Genomic DNA, 19370 nt, shown 5'->3' with positions numbered 1-19370 from the left:
CGTTAGTCCGAAAACTAAATGATTGACGAATCTAATTTCGTTTTCGGACTAACGAACCTTGTTTCGTTTTCGGATTAACGAACCTTCGGAACCTCGAATCTTATTTCATTTTCGGAATAACGCCACAAATGTTCGGATTAATGAATATCGAGGTATAGGCAATTTACGTGTTTCGGAATTACGAACCTTCGGAATTACAAAGTGTAACCAAGTTTTCTGCCCCCACTTTTGGAAAATCCTGGATCCGCCCTGCTTCATATCATTCATAATTTCATGGGAAAACTATGTACACCGTCATGGTCATTGCATTAGAAGCGGGTTTGCATGGCTAGAATTGTACCCCAAATATATAGTTGATTTGAATACAAAGTGAAAACTCAATCCAAGTACCGAAAAATAAATAAGAAACCGGATGTTAAGTATAGCCGATGGTGACACAATTTTATCACTATTCCTTTGTGTATACTGATACAAAGTGATGGGGGTTAATAGATTTTATGGAGTTCTCCAAAGAACCAGAGTTCTTGAGAAGTCTATTTCATTATGAGTTTGTAAATGTTATTTTGATGAAGGAAATAATATCTTGAGGGATTTAATAAAAAAAAAAAATTACTCCTAGCAACTCACTCGTCTGACAAATCTGGGAGACACGAAACAATGCATGCAGGTGTTGTTGTTTTTCTTCTTCTTTCTTTCTTTTCGTAAGGTATCAATCATATAAAGAAAAAGAACAAATAAGAGTAACTCAAAAAATATCTAGAAATTATATCTGAGACAATAACGATTTCTTTAAAAATAGAACCAGCAATAGCTGTTACTTTAATTCATATTTCTCTAAAATTGGAAAAAAGGGACTGCAAGAGCTGAAAACTTTTCAACAACCAAAAGTAAATTTTGATAATTTTCTTAGGAATCACAACCTTTCGTCTTTCTCAGTTTCTTTAATTCTTTCTTTCTTTCTGTCTTTCTCTATTTATGCCTTACTTTTTTTCTTTCATTATTTCTTTTCTCTTCCCTTTCCTCTTCTTTTTTCTTTATTTCTTTCTTCCTTTCTTTCATTCTTTCTTCCTCCCCCTTTTGTTTACTCTTTTTTCTTCTTTTTTTCTTTCATTCTTTCTTTCTTTCTCTATTTATGTATTTCTTCTTTCTTTCTCATTTTTGAGGGGGGGGGGGGGCATTTCAACCAGCCGCGAGGAAAGTATAGGCATTATAATAGTAAACAAGTTATAAGGGGGAAAAACTTCTTGGGACGTTTTACGACTATTTAAGTATATGACTTAGAGTCGCACTTTTAAAATGCTTAGTTGCGAAATAAAATAACTGAAATATTGACTAAATTATTGGTCACTTATTTTCGGAATAAATATGGTAAACAATGGAAGATGAATAAAACTAATCATCGGTAAACTTTTTTCCTCTCCCTTCATAATGTTGCAGTGTTATGTTATGCGATTTTAATAATTTAACACCTTTCTCATACTTTCAATAAGAAATAGGCCCACTTGACCACTACACTCTAAAAACAAATCAGTCAAAAATGACTCTTTAATAGGGTCAGCTGGGTGCAACTGTTATTCTAGTCATATTTGACTATTAGTCGTATTTTACTAGAACAGAGTTACTTCTGACTCGAATATACGGTCAGAAATGCGATTATCAGTGATTGTCATATCAGTTGCACCCAGCTGACTACTGGTCTAGTCACTTTGACTGATTTGTTTTAAGAGTGTATATCTACAGAAAGGACAACATGAAGTTATATTTATGTTTACCATCTGTACTTTACCTCAGGCAGTAGAAAATATTGATCCAGATTAATGAAATTGCTAATTTGTTAAGAAAAAACTCAATATTAAAACATTTCATATACAGTATATGTGAAATAAATCTATAAACCATCAAATGGAAAAGTAGTTTTAACATATAGAGGCGGCGCTAGGCTATTCGTGTGGGGGGGGTGATTATGACGTCATATTTCTCCACTGAATTAATTACAGTGGTAGATTATAGAGTTACATAATATGGGGCGTTACAAGAAAGTTAGAATCAAGTAAATGTCAATTTGGGTCAAGAAATCAGTCAATTTATACTTTACAGTTGATATACTAATTGGGGAAATTAGTGCACCAGAAGTTTGTAATTGATTACAAAATATTTTCTAGCAACACCCCTATTGAGTTATACAACTCATAGCCCTCAATATACTAGTGGTGATACTCTTCTAATTTTTTCCATTTTATCCCTTTTTCCAAGTTCAAGTTTCCTTTATTTCATTTTGACTCAACATAATTATGACACAAATATATATAATAACCATACAAATCAATACAAGGGAATATACTATGTAAGCAATATAACCAATAAAGGAAATAGATTTTTGTTTTTGGAAAACAATAACCAAACAATAATGATAATTACACAATTATGATATCTACAATGAGGGTTTCCAAGTTCAAGTTTCCTTTATTTCATTTCGACTCAACAAAATCACAGATATATATGAAATAATAACCATACAAATCAATACAAGGTAATGTAAGCAATATGACCAATAGAATACAAAATAAGGAAATAGATTTTTGTTTTTGGTAAGCAATAATAATGATAATCATACAATTATGATATCTGCAATGAGAGTATAACAAAATGTAGAACAATCTCGATTAAACATCTGCAAGGCTATTTTTATTCATCTTGTTAATACAAAGAAAAGGCGATTTTATGTCTTGCCAACTAATGAAAATAACCAGAAATATTGTGAATTGCGAGGGCACGCATTTGTATCGAAACTTCATTGTGAAATGACTGGGGTGGAATAACACTTGTCAAAAGAGTCATGCACGTAAAATTTAATGTTGACCTCAAAATGAACTTTGACCATAGTTTACCATGTGACCTCCCAACGCAATAGCATGCAAGTCCCCGAGGTAATTACCCTTAACAAGTATTGGAAACAAAACGATACTCTTGGCAAATATTCCCTGAAATGAACCCCTAAACAAGTACAGTAATGTTTTATTGTTACGGGTCCTTCAGTCGTCGGCTTTACCTTATTTGGTTTAGTACGACCCCACCGTCTACACCTCGCGCAATTCGGACACTAAACACGAAGTGTTGGGGCAAAAAGGACATCCTTTATAAAACATTTTAATTTTGTTTTATCATCCCCGAAAATTTGACCCTAAACACGTAATTTTCCTAGCGAAATAGATACCCTTTTTTCATTATTTTTGTGTTTTTGACACCCTAATCACGTTACGTACGTAACGTGCCCTATCGTGGAAAAAGACATCCTTTTTACGTGTTTTATTTTTGGTCGCGCATGTGGTATCCACTCGTCAATGAAAGTGGCCCCCCCCCCCCCGGAGTCCGTGTTTCGATCTCCGTCTACGGGTATATACCTCTACACTAGCAGTGCATTTAATTGACATATTTTTTCCTATATTCAAATAAATGGAAATGCTATATATATTGTTGGTAACTAACCATGTACCTCTTTTTGTTTTGTTTTATTTTAATCGAATTTCCGTTTGTACCTGATTGCATTATGGACAATAAAAAAAGATATCTTTCAAAAGTTTACTCATAATTTCGAAATGCACGACAGAAAATAAATTTGGTAAATGTTGGAAATTGAATTGAACAAAAAGAAATGAAACATCTTGCTATAAAAGCAAAGTAAAATTAGAGCGCCAGGGCAAAGAGGATTTGAGCCAAGGAAACGGCAAGGACGATCGCGCCACCAGACGGACCAACGAAGTGACCAGTGTTACAGAGTGAGCCTTGGCAGCACTTCATGTCATAATCAACACCATAACGACCATCCAAATGGATACTCGGGTCTTCCACGTAAGGGTGGTTGGCATAATCACAATCTTCTCCTTGAACTCTGCATCCCCGCAGGACAATTTCAACACCCTCAATGAAAGTGGTAGCACTCTACGGAGTTAAACAAAATGAAAAAAAGAAAAATGTTTAATGTGATGCAGGGGTGGATCTAGCGAGAAGAACGAGAAGTGTGAGCTGAAATATGCTTATATATACTGACTCGAAGAGCAATGTTTTAAGTATACTATTGAAATTATGTAGAGAAAATCATGAGGTGGATCATGAAGAGGGTAATATGTCAGCGAAACTCGAGCTGAAGTTTTGCAGATTAGTTCAGAAATAGGACATTCTTTATGATCATGGATACGATATCTCAAATAACAATAATTATTAATATTTATCATCATTATCATTATTATTATTATACAATATCTCACTAAACAAAATAATTAGAGAGTCAAAAGGGGCCTAAGCTTTCGATCCTAGCAGAATCTTCGTCGGAGGCAAAATGACAAACATATAAAGTGGAACAACCATGATATAGACCACAAACATCCAACAGCAACACTAGAAACAAGGAGACAAAAGGGGCATTAGTGAGAAGAGATGACCAATCAGGTTAATGAAGGGGAAGAAAGAAAAGGAGTAGGCAGACACAAAGGGAAGTAGGTGTGAGTAAGGCCAAAGAAAGACCTCAAGCCAAGAGGGATTAAGATATGGGACAGGCAACATCAAACAGGATCTGGAACAAAACAGTGATAGAGGGTATGAGGAAGAGATAAATAACAAGAGAATTAGTGAGAGGTGGGTCAAACAGGTAACAAAGAAAGGCATAATAAACTGGTGCAAAAGAGTGGGGGGAAGGGAAAGAATGGGAAACAACTGAACATGTGCAAAAGACATAAGTATGTATGAAAGGGCAAAAAACAAACTAAGAGAAGAAAGTGAGTGTAAAAAAAAATCTGTAAGTATAAAAGTAAGTAAATATACCCAGAAAGGAATCTATGTGAACAAATATATAAATGTATATACATATGGTAGATAAAACTGATATAGTGATCCGCTGGGTGTGAGGGGAAAAACAGCAGACTATATAGTAAAAAAAAAAAACACCTGTATATATGGAAGGGAAGCAAAATGCCTAAAGGGTAAAAGCAAATAAAGAAGCTGATGCTGTATGAGAGAGGGGGTGTATTAAGTAAACATGAAAAAGGCAAAATAATTAAGTGGTAAATCTAAGAGGTGGGTGGAGAGAAAAAAAAATATATATATATATTGATTATTATATTGCCTGAATAAAGGAGAAAAAATTGGAGCTGAGCTTGTATGAGATATGGGAGGAAGGTAGAGGAAGAAACTATAATGTGACTAATCTAAAAAAAAGCTGAGAGAAAAAATATGTGTACACAAATGGAAAGTGGATAAGAAGGAGTAATCAGTCGTTACCCTCTTGGATGTTCAGGCCATGAGGTTGGATGGTGCGAAGTCGTCTCATCCAGAGCTTCTCTCTGCTAGTACGGACTGAGTCAGGACGGGTACCTAAAGATTCGATGCCCTGTAGCATCATGTCAGTGATGGAGTGGTTGGGAAGGTTAAAATGGCGGCCAACTGGAGTGTCCAGCTTTGCTGTGTTGACGGTGGATCTAGTGCCCGTAGAATCGTTTCTTGAGTGTGGTCTTGGTTTCCCCTACGTATTGTACCCCACAAACTCTGCAAGTGATGAGATATACAACATTAGTGGTAGTGCATGTGATGTTACCCTTGGTCCGGTGAGAAAGGCTGGTAGAGTTGCTGGTGAGAGTGTTGCCCTCGTGAATGTGTATTTCACATATGATACACCTGTTGCTGGTGCATTTGAAGGTGCCATGCTGTATGGGAGAAGAATGGTTAGTGAGGGAGGGCAATTAAGCACGAACAATGAGGTCTCTGAGATTCGGTGGGCGTCGGTATGCTAGAAGGGGAGTATCGGGAACGGCCTGTTGGAGACGATCAGAAGTGTGTAAAATGTGGTGGTTATCATACAGGATTTTGCGGAGAGGGGGTAGATTGGGATGGAAGGTGGTCACAAGCGGTATTCTGTCGGTAGTCTTCTTGTCACTTTTAAGTTTGAGAACTTCAGATCTGGGGAGAGAACGAACTTTGTTGATTGCCAGTTGGACTGCATGCCCTGGCCCCGTGGCCCGTGGCACAGAGATGTTTTTGCAAATTCCTGGTATGGAAGGAGAAATCAGGGTCCTCGGAGCAGATGCGGCGAAGTCTGAGGGCTTGACTGTAAGCGATGCCGGTTTTGCAGTGACGGGGGTGGCAGCTGGATGAGTGGAGGTACTGGTGGGTATCTGTGGGTTTAGTGTACAGGGTGGTGGTGATACCGTTAGGCTTTTTCTGGACTGTGACATCAAGGAAGTGGGTTTCCTGTTGGGAGAAATCAGAAGTGAATTTGATGGTCCTGTGGAAGGAATTAATGTGGTCAATGAATGTGTGGAGGCTATCTTCCTCCCTGGTCCAGATGAAGAAAATGTCGTCGATGTAACGCCACCAAATCCATGGGCGACAGGGGGCTGAATCTAACATCTGCTGTTCCAGCTTGGTCATGAAGGAGCCATCCGAGTGCCCATTGCTGTGCCGAATATCTGTAGGTAGTGCTGGTCCATGAAAGTGAAGTTGTTTTTTGTTAGTACATGAGACATCAGAGATTTGATATCAGAAATGGGGGGACTAGAATGGCCACTGGCGGCCAAGGCTTCACATGATGCTGATACCTTCATCGTGGGGGATATTGGTGTACAGTGAAGAAACATCCAAAGTGCCGATGATCGCAGTCTCCGGTATCTGGTCCTTGATGTCAATGAGTTTCCTGAGAAAGTCTGGAGTGTCGTGGATGTAAGAGGGTGCACGTGAGACAAGGGGTTTAATGTGGTAATCAACAAAAAGGGAGATGTTCTCTGTTGGGGAACCATTACCTGAGAGGATGGGTCGACCAGGGTTGCCAGGTTTGTGGATCTTGGGGAGGAGATAGAAGCGGGCAGGTTTAGCATTAGTAGGGGAGAGAAATTTGTGGGCCTTCTCGGAGAGATGCTTGTTGTCTTTCATGTCATTCAGTGTCGATTGGATCTGTAGGGAGAAATTACAAGTGGGGTCAGAATCAAGGAGTGCATAGTGAGATCGATTATTGAGATGTTTCATGGCTTCATCGATGTACTGCTGGCGGTCCATGACGACGACGGCTGATCCTTTGTCTGCAGGCTTGATGATGATGTCGGACCTGTTTTTGAGTGATGAGAGAGCCTGGCGTTCTTCTCGAGGGAGGTTGTCATGTGCTCTGGTGTCGAGGGTATCTGTGGAGCAAACTTGGGATGAGACAGCTTGAATGTAAGTTTCAAGGGAAGGAACTCTATTCTTGGGCGGAGTCCATGTGCTTTTCCGGTAGAAGGGCTCGGGATCAGAAGGGGGTTCATCTAAAAAGAACTCTTTGAGACGTATCCTGCGATAAAATGTAGAGGGGTCTTGGCTGAGAGCTATCTGTTCAACTTCTGGTGGCGTTGGGCAAAACTTGAGTCCTTTAGAGAGAAGAGAGGTTTCTGCTTGGGAGAGAGGGGAGGATGAGAGATTAACAACCAAATTGGGGGATGCATCATTCATGATGACAACGGAATGTTCATGATGGATGGAGTCTTGTGAAAGACGGGAGATGATAAAGCACTGTAAACGGTCTCTTTGATATATGACAATATATGCATCCTTTTCAAAATAATGAAAGTTCTGAGTGAAATTTCATCCTCATGAACATAAACTCATCTCAGTAAGCAAATGTGAGCTCGAAGCACAAAAGGAAGACATGAAACAGGGAAATGAGAACGTTGAAGAACAAGATAGAAGAAGAGAAAGAAGAAGAAGGAGGAGAAGAAGAAGAAGAAGAAGAAGAAGAGAAGGACTAAAAAATAGAATAGGTATATGCAAGGAGCAAGAGGGTGAGCAGCTAGGAGGTGGCGAACGAGAAGGAAGGGAAAATTAACACCAAAGAGCATTGGCGGCGGAAGGCAAAAAATTTAGGGGGTGTCCACCTGAAATTTTGGGATGGACACATGTAAAAAATTGGACAAGCGCCCCAAAAATTTTTGAAAAGCAAAAAAAAAAAAAAAAGGTTATCAAAAAAATTTTTAGGGGGACCGTCCCCCCCCCCGCTTCCGCCGCCTATGCCAAAGAGTATCATATCCTACATACATATAAACGACACAAATCACTGGGCGGAAGGTTTCGCCCCCCCCCCCCCTGTGGAAAATCCTAGGTACGTACGCCACTGACACAAATGATACTCACATAACAAAGACCCTGGCAAAATGAGTACCTCAATCCTTCCCCCGCTGAATTGAAATTCAATCCGCAACTGGGGTTAAAATAACCGGTGTATGGTATTTCGCTGTGACGGCATTCGTAACATGTTTGGCCCATTCGGTGCTCAGAGATGATCGTATCCACAGAATCACTGTTGCACCAGTCGGTGTCACAACATTGTCGACAATTTGAAGGACTTGTGCAGCCTTGATCGCATTGTGACGCAATTTGTGACGGGGTACCCTCAAAGCAATACCGACCCATGTCGTAATTTCGAGACGACAGCGATATGCTAGTCTGTGAAACAATCAATAATTATGCACATTAATAGAGCTGCACGAATAGTGTATTTTTCTATATTTTTAGGGGGTCGCTTTTTGGGGCAGGCAAGCACCTCTCAAGCCCCCCCCCCCCCATTTGAACGCAACTTCGGACCGGGATGTGAACCCAACACCCTTTCTTGCGTGACCAGTGCTCTACCAAATTAACGAACACTGGCGTTTCTTTTTTGCAGTGTATTCCAAGTGAGGTATTGATTGAGCCTCATTAACGAGCCGAGTCGATATAGCATTCTCATTATTAGCCCAGGGTCCTAGGTTTAAATCGAATTTTCTGTGATTTTTTTTCAAAGGCATTTTCTATTATACCAATTATTAAATAATCCATTGTCTTTTAATATACTCACGACACAAGTTCCAGTGCAGTTCCTGTATATGTCAACGAAGTCGTTGGTTGGGCTGGGTGCTGAGCAGTTGGTCAATTCAAAGACACCTTCTAGCTCATCAAAAGTCACATTATTCTCTTTGCAGGTATAGCACGACACGGCGCTTGACGATGTTACGCATCCTTTTGAAATAAATGTAATATAATAATAATGATAATGATAACTAGATTTTAATTCGTCATGCGGACGAATTAGTGGTCTGTCTTTATTCTCGCCAACATGATCACTATTAATTACCATGTTCATGCAGATCAATATGATCTTCATGATGAAAACGGAATGTTCATTATGGATGGAGTCTTGTGAAAGACGGGAGATGATAAAGCACTGTAAACGGTCTCTTTGATATATGACAATACATGCATGTGATATGAAAAAAAGTAATTAAAATCTGTTTTAAAAAACGGGCATGATCCCGGCATCCAACAAAAATGGAGGAGACAGTTGCGAAAGCTTAGAATCTCAGCTACAACATCCTAAAAGCTCAGGGAAAACTGACAAGAAAAAATGGAGATATGGCTCACGAAATAGAGGAATGTCGAATCTAGTTTTGAGAAAAAGTCATGTCGCATAGAGATTACACGCAAAATGAGTAAAAATGACATGCTTTTATTATTTGCAATTTTTCAGGATAATCCGTTTATTAAAATGAAAAATAAAGGCAATTATCCAGAAAGAGTAAGACCTAAGCTACATCATATAGAAAATTGGGCTAAAATTGACCAATATTCACGGAGTTAGAGCCTAATTTGGATAATTATTATGACGTCGCTATAACAAGGAAAATGTATATTTAGAATTCCGATGCCATTTTGATGACGTCATGATCAAACTGAGGGACAATGGTGACATGAAATCAAATCTACAAATCATACTCTATCGATATATGAAAAAAATTTGGGGTCAACGGATATTTAAAGAGCTACAGTGAATTTTCAATAGGCATGTTTTTGCCCATATATGGCCTATAGTGAGAGCTCGTGCGCACACGCACTGCAAACTTTAACGGGTGTTAATTTCGTTATTAATGGTTTTATTAATGGTTGTAGAAGGTTGATCAATTGCTCAGAATTATATCATCAATGCAATGATGTAAAAAAAAAACGGTGTTTCTGGGTTTCGTTAAGGCGTTACGCGCGGAAACGCGTGCGCATACGTGCGCGCGCAAATTTTTGAAATGCTTAAAATGACCTGAACCGTACCCCAAGATGGCAACCATCTTAACAGGGTGTAGTCAAGAGTAAAGAGAACTAAACTTTAGCAAATTATTACTTTCGTGACCATAATACCTTGCTGAGCAAAGTGTATATAATTATTCATATTTTTCGGGGGTAATTCTTTATGATGTTTTCACCGAATTAATCTATGTGTGCACCTTTATTGTCACTTTCACTTTATCACATGGCCCTTGAATGTCAGTATTTACTCTACTATAAATTTACTCTATAAATGTTTTCTATAAATGTTTTCGCTTTAAAAAAAATGATAATGTTGATATGGTTCCGATCGATTTGACATAAATTTGCACCTGCGGAATTTAAATCAAGTTCTACGAGGTATTGGATAGAGCGCCCCCTGCTTACGTTTGAGAGACATAGGGAATACAATTTTTTTGTACTCCTGAGACGCCCTCGAAATGCACCTCGAGCGGGCTTGTCAGGATAACGTACTAATACAGGGCAGGAGAGGTGGTCTTGCACAATTTCCTGAGAACTTTTCTTTCCTTTCTTTCTTTTACTTTTCAAACTGACATAATTTGAACAAAGAAATTATCATATTTTGAAAAAAAGAAAAGCATATTTATAAAGCAACAATAGTCAAAACTGACTAGTTTGCCTATTCAAAATAACAACAACAACAAAATTTTTTTTAGGCCATTTGGAGGATTTTTGTAGCTTTGACGCGCGCGTACGCGCGCGTCATGACCTTTACATGACCTTTGATGACATTGACAGATGACCTTAGACCTAAGGTTTATTTGGTGTGAATATGATTGATAATTGATGATCCGTTATGTTGATATGATCAAAGTAAGAAGTTTACAAAATAATAATAATAGCTAGCATTTAGAACCAATACTAAGGCTAACATCACTAAGGGAACGAAAGTTATGACTTGAACCTATGACAAGAAATTCAGTCTTTCCTTCATTGAGTTTAAGTCTGATATGAGTCATCCAACTACAGATGTCTGTGACACAAGCACAATGAGTCTTCTTCGCCTCATCTACACTTGCTTTAGATATATATATGTGTGATATTATACATGTACAACAGCTTTGGCAACTCTTTTTTTTATTTAAATATTGTGTGACAGAAATGGATGAAGAGAATAATATAGGCGTAGCTTAAATCAAGGTTCCCAAGAGCTATATACCCTTTGGAAAAAATTGGTGATGCCGAAAAAATGTCTCTGCCGGGAATCGAACCCGGCCCCCAGCTTTGAACGCCGGTGCCTTAACCACTAGACCACAGAGACGGGTTAGTGGCTAGGGCGACCCCATACGTGTACTGTATCAAATCAATACCCTTTGATCCAGCTGAGGCATGGCGGCTTGTCATTGTTCAAAACCCACCTTCACCCGAAAAAGGAAATTCTAATTTGTATAGTGTCGAAAATCTGTCTATCTGACGGTCAGTCGGATCGGGGTCGCCCTAGCCACTAACCCGTCTATGGGGTCTAGTGGTTAAGGCACCGGCGTTCAAAGCTGGGGGCCCGGGTTCGATTCCCGGCAGAGACATTTTTTCGGCATCACCAATTTTTCCAAAGGGTAGATAGCTCTGGGGAACCTTGATTTAAGCTACGCATACCATTGTTCTCTTCATCCATGCTTTCTGTCACACACTATATATATATATATTTCTTGTTCATATCCTTCTAAAGCTTACGTTATTGATAATATACCCTTTTCATCCTCTGTATTTAATGCATTTGAATTTGATATCATTTTAAATAACTGAATCAACTTGTTTAAGTCTCGCTAACTACGCTCGCCGCCGCAATTTATCACATAATTACACTCCTTGAGAGACGATTTGATCATCATTCTGTTCTGTTTATTCCAAATACGGAAAATTTGCTCGCTCGCATTTGGATACTACCTGTAGTAGTTTACGTCACAACAAATCCATTACAATATAAACATCATTGTGATAGTTTTTATAGTAGTAATAGCACTGTACAAGAAGGAGGAAAATCTATCATGTCTATAAGAATGGCCCACTGACTATATACACTGCAAAAAGTGCGGTGTTGATTTAACACCAGCCCGGAATCTATTATGTCCACACCAGAGAAGTATTGAAACAACACCAGTTTGATATCAAACCGATGCTGTTTTAATACTAATTGGTGTTGTATAAACACCTATCTGGTGTTAGACTAATACCAAAACAGATGTTGTTTAACACTTCTTTGGCGTGGACATGTATAGATTCCGCGGGCTAGTGTTAAATCAACACCGGAGTTTTTGCAGTGTAAAAATATAAACATTAGTTTCTCGCATTGATAAAAAAAATTATAATCTTTGGCCCATGATAGTTTCAGATATTATTCAGATAAGAAATGTGAAAGTAGCAAATTAATTTTTTTGTAAAATTTACGAAATATGTGAAGGACCTAAAAGCCTCATCAAAAAAGAAACACACTTATAGTGTCACTGAGGACATAAAATATTGTGCAAATAGTGTATGAGCCAGCCTATATATTCCATGGATGAAGGATGAATCCACCCCCCAACAAAAAGTTGATTTTAATGAAAAAAGAAAAATCCAACAAGCATAACCATGAAAATTCACCAAAACCAGATGTAAAATAAGAAACTTATTACATTTTAAAGTTTCGCTTAGTTTTCCAAAACAATTATATTCACATCCTGATCGGTATCCAATGGGGAGACTGATGACGTCATCCACTCACTATTTCTTTGGTCTTTTGTTACATGTAATATGAAATATACTAATTTTCTCCTCATTGTCAAGTGAAACAGCAATCAATTCCTCCTCGAACACGTGGATTTATCATCGTTTAATACCATATGGTTCAATCAAGATGGTCCTTATCGTCAAATCTGTAATGATGAAATATTGTATTCAAACAATAAAAACCAAAAGAACTATAGTGAGTAAGGAACATCATTGTCTGTCTCATTTGCATTATCACTAAGTGGTGTATATTTAATACTGTTTTGTGAAAAATAAGCGCATAACTTTCTTATTTTACATACGATTTTGATGAAAATTTTACTGTTATGCTATTTGACTTTTCTCTATTTATTTGTATCGACATTTTTCTGGGGGGGGACTTGACCTTTAATCAATACCTGATAAAAACACAGTGAGTAAACTAATGTACTAATTTAGTGTTTGGTTTCATGCACCCATGTACATTAAATGGTGTAACATTATGCAAAATACACGTTCTATGAGTTGCCAGACAAAAGACATCAACTAAATGTCAATATATATTTTAAGAACTTTTTTTACAACTTGTTAATAAAGTTTGTGTTCTATAAAAAAAAAATATGTATAGTACAAATCGGAATAAACTTTTACGTGTATATTAAAACTGGCAAGGGTAATGAAATGCTTGAACAAACAACATTACTTTGTGACAGTTTGTTCACACAAAGTCGTCACATGGATTATACCTTTTGTTTGTAAAGAGACATGAGACGGTCAGTAAAGTAAAACTCCTGAAATAATTACAGTTTCTGTTCATGTAAGTTTCCTTTCATTTAGTTGCCATGAAACGAAGAAGGTTGTTAGACTAACATATAAACCTTCAGTGTTTTTTTCATAATGAATATCACTCCTTGGGTAGGCCTATATCAAATCACTAAGCATTCTCTGTCATTACTCCTGTTCCAACTAACAGAGCTAAAATCAATACAAGCAAATTTTTAGTTGAAGTCGCCAACTTGTTTAAAACATATAACTAAGTCGATAAACAAATACATAAATCATCCATCATAAAAGAAGTGCTGATTTTCCAAAAGTGGTTAGGTATTAATTTCCTGCTCAACCGACACAAACCTCCCCCCGCCCCCCTTCAAAAGATCATTTGATAGTAAAAACATCTTACCCCACGGTTGTTGTTTTGAGTGAATTTTTGATCAACGATATGATACTTGTATTAATGATAACTGCCTAGTTTTCATAAAAGAGAGAGAGAGAAACAAAATTATACATGCAGAGAGGAGTGTGTTGCTTTCACATTGTTCAAATCACATTTTGCCGGAATGATAAGTATACCATTTACAGAAGTGGCATGTTGGTGTATAGAGTGTACATTTTGTTAAATGAATTACGGGGGAAAGAATGTTAAGGGAAGTTACAAATTGATGCAGAGGTTTCAGGTTCGAGCCCTGGTCGTGTCTTTCGAATGGTGACATTAAGGGTCAGTCACAGACATAAATTATTGTATCCAATTACTGATATACGTCTGAAAAATATCACACACTCACACTCCCTCACTCACCCACACGCTATTTTGACCAAGTCTCGCTAGTCAGGGGCGTCGATCCATTTTTTAGATTAGGGGGGTGGGGCAAAATCATGAATCAACTTTCCATGCAACGGCGCTCGATCACACAAAACAAACTCACATACACGCACACATATGCCTATATATATGTGTACATACATATATAAATGTATATACACTTGGTGAATGATATCCTTGTAATTATAAGTGCTCGATGTCTGTGAAGAGGCAGAGCATGAAATAAAATAAAGTTACACAGATAACGTGTGATTTATCAGTATTTTATCAATAAAGTACTGATGAACCATACTTTATCTGTGTAACTTTATTTATTTTAAATGTACACACACACTATATATATATATATATATATATATATATATATATATATATATATATATATATATATATATATACACGCACACATATGCCTATATATATGTGTACATACATATATAAATGTATATACACTTGGTGAATGCACTGGCGTTCAAAGCTGGGGGCCCGGGTTCGATTCCCGGCAGAGGCATTTTTTCGGCATCAACAATTTTTCCAAAGGGTAGATAGCTCTGGGGAACCTTGATTTAAGCTACGCCTACCATTGTTCTCTTCATCCATTTCTTTACAATATTTAAATAAAAAAGAGTTGCCAAAAGCTGTTGTACATGTATATCTTTACACATTTGTATTTCTTCTCCCATATGTGTACTGTATCGAAGCAATAGCTTTGATCCAGCTGAGGCATGGCGGCTTGTCATTGTTCAAAACTCACCTTCACCCGACAAAGGAATATATAATTGGTATAGTGTCGAAAATCTGTCTATCTGACGGTCAATCGGATCGGGCTCGCCCTAGCTACTAACCCGTCTCTGTGGTCTAGTGGTTAAGGCACCGGCGTTCAAAGCTGGGGGCCCGGGTTCGATTCCCGGCAGAGACATTTTTTCGGCATCACCAATTTTTCCAAAGGGTAGATAGCTCTGGGGAACCTTGATTTAAGCTACGCCTACCATTGTTCTCTTCATCCATTTCTTTACAATATTTGAATAAAAAAGAGTTGCCAAAAGCTGTTGTACATGTATAACTTTACACATTTGTATTTCTTCTCCCATATGTGTACTGTATCAAAGCAATAGCTTTGATCCAGCTGAGGCATGGCGGCTTGTCATTGTTCAAAACTCACCTTCACCCGACAAAGGAATATATAATTGGTATAGTGTCGAAAATCTGTCTATCTGACGGTCAATCGGATCGGGCTCGCCCTAGCTACTAACCCGTCTCTGTGGTCTAGTGGTTAAGGCACCGGCGTTCAAAGCTGGGGACCCGGGTTCGATTCCCGGCAGAGGCATTTTTCGGCATCACCAATTTTTCCAAAGGGTAGATAGCTCTGGGGAACCTTGATTTAAGCTACGCCTACCATTGTTCTCTTCATCCATTTCTTTACAATATTTAAATAAAAAAGAGTTGCCAAAAGCTGTTGTACATGTATAACTTTACACACACACACATATATATATATATATATATATACATATCTCACCCCACAAATTAATGCGAGCGCGAAGCGCGAGCTGAAAATTTGACATCTCGATCTAAAAAAAAAAGGTTCACGTTTTTTGTTACAGAAATTATGCGAGCGCGAAGCGCGAGCTGAAATTTTTTTTAATTTCAATCTGAAAAGTGGACATTTTGAGCACGATTTCAGACGAAGAACGAGTTGTGTATCTTAATCTTGCTTGCTGATTTCTGTGTAACATTACATTCTTATTTTATTTTTAGCACATGCGGAATTATTGGGGGGCAAAACGATATGTTTGCCCCCCCATTATTTTCATTGGTGGGGCGATCGCCCCCCCCCCCCCAGGATCGACGCCTCTGTCGCTAGTGTACCCCAAAGGTAGGAATCATTAAACCATATAGACTAACAGAGTAGAAAATTTTGTCCGATGCGCCATATCTGCCCCTCCCCCTCAAAATTATGTGCAGGTTGTGGTCCTCTACGGATACCTTGTGTCTGTTTTGACGCCCCAGTTTTGGGAATGACGATTAGGGTTTATTTAGTCAGACTAAAGCTCATGAATATTCATATATCGTTATTCCCGACTCTTTGATCAGCTCGATTGTGTGGCTCAATCAGTTAGCCAATGCTACAATCGAGTTTATACGCAGGTTCGAGTCTCGCCTACAACGATTTTTCAAAGATTTTTTTTTAATTAAAAATTAAATACTTATATATTGTATTGTATTGTATTGTGAGGCAAGACTCAGAAAAGGACAAGTGCAACATCATTCATAATCTGATTCAAAGCTTAAAAATCAGCCTAATATTTCGTCATTTCGACTGCCCTCTCTCGTCTGGTGCACAAGTACTGACAAAGAAAAAAATTGCTCCTGGCCCACCAGCCACCCAACCCAATTCGTCTAGTTCGTACTTACCTGCAAATACGAATAACACAAGGAGACCCATGGCTAGTTTATTACTTGAAGACAATCGAGCAGTCCTTTATTTTTTGTGTTCTTTCTATGCAGGCATAAAAAAAACATTCTGATTTAATTATCAATTAAAAGAAATGCAAAACAAGAAAGTAAACCATTGGTGTAAAAATCCTTCACTTCAATGAACAATTTGATAACCAAGATTCATGTTCAAAATACATCGCATTGCTTTTAAATCAACATTATCAACCTGTTGACCTAAGGTTGCCACAAACTTAAAGGGGAATGAAACCTTTGGAACAAATAGGCTTGTGTAGAAACAGAAAAATCAAAGAATAAGAATAAAGAAAGTTTGAGAAAAATCGGACAAATAATGAGAAAGTTATGAGCATTTGAATTTTGCAATCACTAGTGCTATGGAGATCCTCCCTTTGGCAATGCAACAAGGATGTGTGATGTCACTGATGAACAACTTTCCCTTTGGTGGACTATAAAATACCCTCAAAATGTATCTTTTTGCTTTTTCTTACGATGATACAAACTCTTTATCCATTATGTATTCTTAAAAAATATGTATTACATGCCCTCATGTAGAAAGAACACATGATCTATGGATAAATGTGATAAAAGAGGCAATTCAAGTGAAATATATACTAAAGTAATGTGGAGAGTTGTTCATCAGTGACATCACACATCTTTGTCGCATTGCCAATTTGCTATCTCCATAGCAATAGTGATCGCAATATTCAAATGCTCATAACTTTCTCATTATTTGTCCGATTTTTCTCAAACTTTTGTTGATCTGTTTCTTTGATTTTTCTGTTTTCACACAAGCTATCTTGTTCCAATGGTTTCATTCTCCTTTAATAAATGAAATGAAAAGTAAGAAAAAATGACAAAAATTAAGTTCTGAATTTGACCTGAAATTATCGTTTGCCTATACCCATATCAAAGCATCCGGCTTAATTGTCTTTTAGTGATATAGTCATAAATTATTCATAATTTTGCTTTCAAAATATCTAATTAGCTGTTTAAGATCAAAAAGAATATTGAATGGATACGAGTCAATACAATATCATGAATTTAAATGATGACAAGGTGTCAAATATGACATAGAACAGAGTATATTGGTGGAAAGTTAACTTACTTACTATACACAGCAAAAACTGTGGTGTTAATCGGTGTTCATAGAGGACCACACCAGTTATTTTACACCGGTGTTAAATTGGTGGTGTTAGTTTTGAACCTATATAGGTGTTATTACAACACCTTTTGTTGTTACATTTACACTCTGGTGTTATGTTTAATCTCTAGGGTGTAATTTTAACACCTCAGTTTTTACAGTGTATAGCAAATAACTAGTAAGTTGTTTGCGTTGACATTAACCACCCTGTTAATTCATCATTTTCAGACAGTTTAATTTTTGTTAACTGACTCTTTTTGAGCGCTAAGAAACATGTACTGTAGTATTAAGCGCAAGCTATAAATGCTATACAAATTATGTTATTATTACAATTGAAGATAGACAGGCCTACGCTTTAATTGGATCAATATTAAGTGAGAATGTTTTAAATATAGACAAATTAATAAAGATCATACAATTTTCCTACTATCAGCATGATCAGAGAAGTATATTAAATTGTAGCAAATTGTTCCCAAGCAAGTACCCGGACCTGAATTTGTGGAAATGAGAGGGTGGGATATAATAAAAGTCTTCAGGAGGGTATGAAAAATGGGGAGATTGTTGAAAGCTGCATAAAGCTTAAGGGTAATAAGCCAAATATTTTGAAAGGGTCAAACAACCATGCAGTGCAGAGCAATGATTCTAAGGGTCGTGTGGTCCAGTGGTTAGAGCATTGACCTCATAATCGCAAGGTTGTGAGTTCGAATCCCAACTCTGCCATTGTCTCCACTTTGATAAAAAGGCCCGAGGGTGATATCTGTCGTCTATAACGTCAGCCACTATGACTGATTGACCTAGACGTAAAATGTTTCATAGGTAATTGGTTATATACCAGCTTGGCGTTTACCAGCAAAAAAATGCTGCCCAGCCGAGTTCCTACGGGAGTTACCACAAACCCCCACAAACAGAAACAGAAACTGCGACTGAGTAAGAAAATATCTTGTCATTAAAAACATATGTAATGTTTCAACTTTTGATAAGTTTACATAGAAAGTTATAGAATAAATGACAAAGAAGAAAATAAGATATGTGCCTACTTACAATCCCTCTTAATTGAATTCTCGAATGTTCTTTTCGCAGTGAGATCGAGATGCGTAACTGTTAGGTCGAGACTAGTCCAGATTGGACCTTGTTGTTTGGAAGTGCCCTTTCCCAAAAGCTAACATAGAGGGCACATGTCTCCCAATCTCTAATCAGCGACAATCCACTGAGCGAAGAAGAGTGGATTGTCGCTGATTAGAGATTGGGAGACATGTGCCCTCTATGTTAGCTTTTGGGAAAGGGCACTTCCAAACAACAAGGTCCAATCTGGACTAGGTCGAGACATTTGTCGGATCCAAGTGATGTTCCTATCTGATATCGACTGTTTACTGTTTGGCGGTTATA

The 19370-nt window shown here is 37.7% G+C and overlaps 1 protein-coding gene across 1 annotated transcript; it reads right to left on the bottom strand.

Moving 5' to 3' along the window:
• Window positions 1-3365: 3365 nt before the first annotated feature.
• On the bottom strand, window positions 3366-16889 carry LOC121427652. The gene is made up of 4 exons (XM_041624160.1): window positions 16802-16889; window positions 8846-9006; window positions 8146-8457; window positions 3366-3939 (listed from the first exon to the last, which is right to left on the bottom strand). Exons 1-4 carry the CDS (start codon window positions 16830-16832, stop codon window positions 3685-3687), a joined length of 759 nt encoding a protein of 252 aa, XP_041480094.1. The 5' UTR covers window positions 16833-16889; the 3' UTR covers window positions 3366-3684.
• Between the last annotated feature and the right edge of the window lie 2481 nt (window positions 16890-19370).

Source organism: Lytechinus variegatus, chromosome 14 (genome assembly GCF_018143015.1).
Source record: "Lytechinus variegatus isolate NC3 chromosome 14, Lvar_3.0, whole genome shotgun sequence".
In the NCBI taxonomy this organism is placed as follows: domain Eukaryota; kingdom Metazoa; phylum Echinodermata; class Echinoidea; order Temnopleuroida; family Toxopneustidae; genus Lytechinus; species Lytechinus variegatus.
This window is presented reverse-complemented; position numbering and strand designations above follow the sequence as displayed.

Excerpts from the sequence above, each read along its gene's own strand:
- LOC121427652 (XM_041624160.1), bottom strand. The coding sequence starts at position 16,832 with ATGGGTCTCCTTGTGTTATTCGTATTTGCAG. Across the intron at positions 9,007-16,801 it reads TGTGTTATTCGTATTTGCAG|GATGCGTAACATCGTCAAGC; the intron begins GTAAGTACGAAC and ends TTATTTCAAAAG. Across the intron at positions 8,458-8,845 it reads ACTGCACTGGAACTTGTGTC|ACTAGCATATCGCTGTCGTC; the intron begins GTGAGTATATTA and ends ATTGTTTCACAG.